The 7,969-nt window shown below is 38.1% G+C and overlaps 1 protein-coding gene across 1 annotated transcript in view; it reads right to left on the bottom strand.

Moving 5' to 3' along the window:
• Positions 1 to 7,969, bottom strand: part of PPP2CA (protein phosphatase 2, catalytic subunit, alpha isozyme) — a 28,770-nt gene that overhangs the window by 7,730 nt on the left and 13,071 nt on the right. Inside the window, exon 2 of the mRNA XM_012651310.1 lies at positions 3 to 170. Within this exon, the coding sequence (XP_012506764.1) occupies positions 3 to 170 (168 nt within the window). The remainder of the gene's footprint in view (positions 1 to 2; positions 171 to 7,969) is intronic.

Below are 7,969 nucleotides of genomic sequence, written 5' to 3'. Positions count from 1 at the left end.
TATCCTCTGTCAACATAATCTCCCATAAACAAGTAATTCGTATCTGGTGATTTGCCACCAATTCTAAACAGTTCCATGAGATCATGAAATTGCCCGTGCACGTCTCCACAGACAGTGACCGGACAGCGAACCTCCTGCACGTTGGATTCTTTTGTCAGGATTTCTTTAGCCTATAGATGGAGAAAAAACAAAGCAATATTTTATTAAACATTAACAAAGACATGTTTACTTACACTTCACGTAGCTTAAGGGGCAGATTCAGTATATGAAATTGTTTTATGATCCCATTAAAATAAGGAAGATATGGCCAGAGTCTACCCATTAGCTATCTCACCCCTGGTACCTAGAAAAAAAAATGTGTGTCAAGATGCATATCCCTATTCCCATCTTCAACACCAGGAGTTTTTAAACCTATCAATTGCCATCTAACTAAATAGTAAAGAGATCATTATTGGCAGCTATACAAGATCGATGAAAATGGAGCAGGACATTCAGGTATCTCCTTCCTTAGCTTTAGGGTTCTGACGGTAATGCCAGCACTCCAGGATTACAGGCTATGTGAGGTTTTTAAGTCCTGTTTGACTTTTCAAAAACATTTTTTGAAGGACATTCACATTTTGCCTGTATTTTGATGTATTTCTTTATATTCTTTATACCAAAATACAAACTTTTTGCATTACAATTGGACTATTCAATATACATGCTTTTAGAAAATTACTTGGCAGCATACGCATTCTCCCATATAATCACAAATTCAAAATACACACATACAAATACCTAGGACCCCACCTCTGTCCTCGTGGAGCTTACAACCTAGAAGTGTTTAAAATCAACTTTCCCACACATGGTGTAACCAAATGCACAATTTGAGGTGTCAAATGTTACTTTTAAGGGCAAAGTAATATTTCATTCAGTAGAAACCCTATTATTCATTCATTCGATGAACATTTATTATTTATTACATGCTAAAAACCATAAAGTACACTGGGAGCAAATCATGTGCTCGACCATCTGACTGACTACTATGTGCCAGCCTAGTGCTAACAACTAGAGATACGGTGGTGAACGGTCAGGCCATTCTCACTGCAATGTGGGGGAGACCACAAACAAGTAACCAAGTAAAAAAAAAAGCACAGGCTGTGTTAAGTGCCATGAAGGAAAGGCAGAGGGCAACTGAGGGAGACCACTTTACTTTGTTTGTCCGTTTATTTGTTTAGAGACAGGGTCTTGTGCAGGGAATGCAATGGCAAGATCACAACTCACTGCAGCCTCTGACTCCTGGACTCAAACGACTGGGAGACCACTTTAAATAAGATATCAAAACAAATTACCATAGAGAATTGTTGCTAATGAGCCGTAATAACCACGGACGACAAGGACTGGGTATAGGGCAGTGGTATACAATCTTAAGTGCACACTAAAAATCCCAATGCCCAGGTTCTCCTCCCCGAATTAACTCAGAATCTTTGGGAGCAGAATCCAAGCATCAACAGTTTTTTAAGTCTCCCCTTCCCTCCATCAGTGTTTCCCTAGGTGCAACGAAGGTTAAGAACCATTATTTTCGAACACTTGGGGGAGTCTATTTCAGGATACTCACCAACCAAACACCCAAAAAATACACCCCAAAATAGTTATTAATTTGATCTAATATTTCACTGAGTTTAGAATCTCTACTGTACCTCAAAAAGAGGTATTTCCTAAAGGAAATATGTATAACCAATATTATCAAATTCTACTTTCGAAATTTTTCTCTCCAGAGTAATTCCAACTTCCCCCGATTATTCTTAAGAAGCAAAAGTTCACCAGGCATATTCCATTACTAAGTCTGTATGGCATTAACACCATATCTAGTGTTTTTAGCACCCAGTACGTACTAATGAAAATAGCTGAGAATAAAATAAGAAGTCCTAAACTTCGAAGAAATTTGCAAAAGGTATTCAGAAGTTTTTAAAGGACATGACATAAAACAGATGATCTCATACACCATGTAAATCTTGCTGTGATGTAATTTTCACAATTCTATCAGAAGTTAAATTTCAACATATATCTCTCAACACTTGCTGATCTACAAGGCTATTCTCTATATGAATGACAAAATGTTGCCTTCAGGTAAGGACTGCCTGAAGTTCCTTATTACAACCTACTTAAAATTTCTATTTAAATCACTAAAGGAAAATTAAGCTTAAATGCTATTTCTTCCTTTTATTTAGGCAAATCACAATGTCAAATACTGTATCTATTTTTAAAGTCATACAAGTTACATAGTGACACATTCTTGTATGAAGTTTTGTCACACATATAACTCAAAGTGCCCCCTTTGACCTTTCTCCACAATCCCACTCCCCTAGGGCAAAATAACCACCAATAGCCATTTTCATGTACAGATGCTCCTTAGGATGAGGATAGACCCATCACAACTATCCTAAGCTGAAAATGTGTCTTTGACTCCTGGTATTTTGAACTCATAATGCTTATGTTGTAAATCCTAGGAGTACCTAATGGAGTATCTTTACAGGTCACCTAACGGAACCTCTACTGGGTCACCTCTAGAGACTCTGGGCCTTCATCAACCATCACTTTCAAAGATGGATAAAAGTAAATGGCAAAACCACATTTTCAAAATAATTTAACATTTTTAATTTTTAAATAACCATCTTTTCACTCTCTGACATTTTGACTTCTGTAATTTAAAGCCTTGTGTCACCTGAATTATGCACTGAAGCAAAAGTTAAAGCGAAACATACATACCAAACCTTTTCTGTTTCCCCTAAAACTTTTTTCCAGGCCTTCAAATTTCCCAGCTAACATAATCAATATTTGGGGGGGGAGCGGGAGGAATCAAGAAAAGTTTCAAAAATAATGTAATTAGCACCATGTTGATTCTAACATATCAGAACCCCTCTGAAATTCAGTCAAATGGTATAGACTGGAATGAATGAATTCAAGCAAAAAAGATTCAATATAAACTTCCTAGAACAAGGTTAAAATTGGAAATAGGCTATTCTATTAATAAGACCTTATCACAGCCAAGCATGGTGGCTCATGCCTGTAATCACAGCACTTTGTGAGACTGAAGGAGGATTGCTTGAGGCCAAGAGTTCAAGACCAGCCTGAACAACATAGCAAGACCCCATCCCTACAAAAAAATAGAAAACTTAGCTAGGCGTGGTGGTATGCACCTGTAGTTCTAGGTACCTGGGAGCCTGAGGGCAAGAGAATTGCTTGAGCTCAAGAGTTGGAGGTTGCAGTGAGCTATAATCACAGCACCGCACTCCAGCCTGGGCCACAGAGTGAGATTCTATCTCAAAACAGCAGTGACTACAACAACGAAAACCTTATCACTAGTGAATGTGTGAAGCTAACATTTTATACTGTCTTAGAATCCAAACACTTTGGACATTTATTTCGACTTAAAGCAATCTTTGGGGACACTATCTTATTACACCAATGTTCTCTCAGCACTTGGGGTTTGGATTCAGCAACCTCACCTCTTTATTTTCAACCAACTATAAAACAATCACCTGTAAGTCAAATGACCTATGGACTTGTTTGACATTCTTGAATATGGGCCATGATAACCACACGGTAACATGAAATTACAAACAAGCAGGCTTAAACTAGACTTCACAAATCATCCACGCCAAGATTCTTCAAGGAAGATAATTAAAAGAGAAAAATACATGAACCAACAACAGATTCACCAACCACTTATTTATAATTTCCTTAAGGGCACACAGTAACTACAAGCATACCTGATTTTATTGAGTTTTGCTTTACTGCACTTCACAGATACTGTGTTTTCTTTTCTTTTTTTTTTAAACAAACTGAAGACTGTGGCAACCCTGCATCAAGCAAGTCTACTGGCACCATTTTCCCAACAACATGTGCTCACTTCGTATCTGTGTCACATATTGGTCATTCTCTCAATATTCAAACTGTCGTCATTATTATATATTTGTTACGGTGATCTGCGATCAATGACCCTTGATGTCACTATTGCAATTGCTTTGGGGTGCCACAAAATGTGTACATGTAAAGAAGGCAAATTTAATCGATAAATGTCTGTCTTCTGACTAATCCACTGGCCATTCCCCATCTCTCTCACTCTCCTTGGGCTCCCTGTTCCCTGAGACACAACATATGGAAATTACACCAATTAATAACCCTACAATGGCCTCTAAGTATTCAAGTAAAAGGAGTGGCACATCTTTCCCTTTAAAACGTAAGCTAAAAACGATTAAGCTTAGTCAGGAAGGTATGCTGAAGGCTGAGATTAAGTCTTTCAAAAGCTAGGCCTCTTGCACCAAAGCCGAGTTGTGAATGCAAAGGAAGAGTTCTTGAAGGAAATTAAAAGTGCAACTCCAGGGAACACATGAATGATAAGAAAGCCAAACAGCCTTACTGCTTATACGGAAAAGGTTTTGGTGGTCTGGATAGAAGACTAAACCAGCCACAACATTCCCTTAAACCAAAGCCTAATCCAGAGCAAGGCCCTATTCTCTTCAATTCCATGAAGGCTGAGAGATATGAGGAAGAAAAGTTGAAAGCTGGCAGAGGTTGGTTCATGAGATTTAAGGAAAAAAGCCATCTCCATAACAGAAAAATACACGGCGAAGCAGCAAGTTCTGACAGAGAAGTTGCAGCAAGTTACTCAGAAGATCTAGCTAAGATAACTGATGAAGGTGGCTACACTCAACCACAGATTTTCAATGCAGAAAAATGGCCTTAAACTGGAAGAAGATGCCACCTAGGACATTCCTAACTTGAGAAGTCAATAACCGGCTTTGAAGCTTCAAAGGATGGGCTGACTCTCTTGTTAGGGGCTAATGCAGCTGTGACTTTATTCTGAAAATCCTAGGACCATTCTGAAAATCCTAGGACCCTTAAGAATTATACCAAATCTGCTCTGCCTGTGCTCTAGAAATGGAACAACAAAACCTGGATGACAGCATATCTGTTTACAGTATGGTTTTCTTGTAAGCCCACTGTTGAAACCTAGAAAAGATCCCTTTCAAAATATTACTGCTCATGGACAATGTACCTGACCACCCAAGAGCTCTGATGGAGATATACATGGAGATTAACGTTGCTTTGACTTTCAAGTCTTATGACTTAAATACACTTCATAAGGCTAATAGGCGCCATGAATAGTGATTCCTCTACTAGATCTGGGCAAAATAAATTGAAAACCATCTGAAAAGGTGCCATTAAGAACATGTCTCACAGGAGGAGGTCAAAGTACTAATAGTAACAGGAGTTTGGGGGAAGTTGATTCCAATCCTAACGGACGACTTTGGGGGTGGGGGGCGTTCAAGACTTCAGTGGAGGAACTGCAGATGTGGTGGAAATAGCAAGAGAACTAGAATTAGAAATGAGGATGTGACTGAATTGCTGCAATCTCATGATAAAACTTGAACAGATGAGTTGCTTCTTATAAGCAAAGAAAGTGGTTTCTTAAAAAGGAATCTACACCTGGTAAAGATGCTGTGAACACTGTTGAAATAACAATAAAGGATTTAGAATATTCCAAAAACTTAGATAAACTAACTGCAAGGTTTGAGAGGACTGACTCCAATTTTGAAAGAAGTTCTGTGGATAAAACGCTATCAAACAGCATCACATGCTACCTTTTCATGAAATAAAGAGTTAACCAATGTGGTAAACTTCACTGTGGTCTTAAGAAATTGTCACGGGCACCCCAACCACCACCCTAATCAGTCAGCAGCCACCAACACCAAGCAATACTGTCCACCAGCAAAAAGATTACAACTGGCTGAAGGCTTAGATGATCATTAATCAGCGCTTTTCAACAACAAAGTATATTTAAATTAAGGTATGTATGCACGTTGGTTTTTTAAAAGACATAATGCTATTATGTATTACACATTTTATAGACTACAGTATAGTGTAATTTTTATATGCACTTGCTTTATTGTGGTGGTCTGAAAGGAACCCCCCAAATATCTCTTAGACATGCCTATGCTTGTATATCATTTATAGTTAACTAATAGTGTAAAAAAAAAGCCACATTTTTATGTATTTTTATATTAAATCAAGCAAACATTTACAAGCACAAAATGATTACAATCATAAACTCTTTGTATTAAAAAAGCTGAAAAAAACATTAAAATACTAAGAGATTTTTATTTCAGTGGTAAAATTGTAATTTATCGTTATCTGTCTTATTCCTACCAACAAAAACTATTCTCTGGCTCACACCTGTAATAGCCACACTTTGGGAGGCTGAGGCCTAAGTAACATAGCAAGCCCCTCCCTCTCTACCAAAAAAATAAAGTAAGTAAGTTAGCGGGCACACCATGTCTGTAGTCACAGCTACTCAGGAGGCTGAGGCAGGAGGATCACTCGAGCACAGGAGTCTGAGGTTGCTGTGAGCTATGAAGACGCCCCTGCACCCTAGTCCGGTGACACAGTAAGACTCTGTCTCAAAAAAAAAACAACTATTCTCATTTCTGTTTTACCCACACAGAGATCTCTCTTATTTATAATCGGTCAGTGTCTCATTGTGTCCTGAAGTTTTGTATTCATTAGCTCAGGCTTCAACAAGATTATAGTGATCATTTAAAACCACTACTATATAATTAATACCTTCCCGAACAGATCAATACATGTACAATATTATTGCTTACTTGAATTATTTCCCTCCGAAGAGTTTTCAATTGTGGGATTACAGAGCAAAACAGTATGAACTTCTTTGGCGGGGCGACAGGGTCTCGCTCTACTGCCTGGGCTGGAGTACAACAGCAGCAGCAGCATAGCTTGCTACAACCTCAAACTCCTAGGCTTAAACGATACACCCACCGAGTAGCTGGGACTACAGGCATGCCACCACACCCAGCAAATTTTTCTATTTTTTGTAGAGACAGGGTCTCAATATGTTGCTCAGACTGGTCTCCAACTCCTGGCCTCAAGCAATTCACCTGCCTTGGCCTCCTAAAGTGCTGGGATTACAGGCATGAGCCAACGCACCTGGCCCTTTTTTTGGTTTCATATGTACTACAAAACTGGATTATGCCAACTTGTTATGCAATAATAAATAAAAGAATGTACCAATCCTTGGCTACTTAAGACATAAAATGTTATCTCACCGATTTGCATTTTTCATTTCGAATTCAAACTTTTTATTCCATGTTTATTTACTATCAGCTATTTCTCCTCTTGCACAAACTGTCCACATGTGGTTTTGAGCATCTAATCATTGAAGACTAAATGTTCTTATGTATTCATACAAATTATGTTTTAAGCTGTTATTAACTTGGCATTTTCTTTCTCCTATTTTTAAAATATGTAGTCAGAAACTTTCTATGCCCATTTTTGCTTTGTAATTTTTCTCCAGTTGCTAAAAAGAAAAGTTATCATCGTACCATTTTCTAATGGTTTTTCTTTTTAGCATTTATACTTCAATCCTAGGATTACATGACAACTACTTAAGCTTCTTTTCATATTGGCACCTTAAACCTGAATACAATAAAAAACATTATAACATTAAGTAACTTTAAAAAAGGTTTGATAATGACCTTTAAGTATTTTGGAATCCTGAATCAAAGAATCACCGAATTGGGATCTAGAGTTTTAGAAGTACTTTTCCAATTTTTAAAAAACCAGTCATCAATGTTTAAAATATGTGGTAACTCCTAACCAGACTCTCACTCCCTTCACTACTGAAACAGATACCGTTTTCCAAACAAGTACTTTCTCAAAGAAAAGATGAGATTGAGGTAACGACCCTTATCCATCAAGTCTTTAGGGCTCTGGTACTCCAAGCAAACCGATCATGCCAGCCAACGGCAAGGCCACCTGAGAGTATCACGTGGCTCTGCTGGATAGGACAGCACTCCTGCCATACTCCAGGGAAAACACCCAAGTACAATTTTCAAAATAATTCCACTGATCCGCAGCAATATTTTTCTCAGTCTCAAAAACACTTATTCCCATAGCAGTACTGATTCTG

This window comes from Propithecus coquereli, unplaced genomic scaffold, assembly GCF_000956105.1.
Source record: "Propithecus coquereli isolate 6110/MARCELLA unplaced genomic scaffold, Pcoq_1.0 Scaffold353, whole genome shotgun sequence".
NCBI classification, from domain to species: domain Eukaryota; kingdom Metazoa; phylum Chordata; class Mammalia; order Primates; family Indriidae; genus Propithecus; species Propithecus coquereli.
This window is presented reverse-complemented; position numbering and strand designations above follow the sequence as displayed.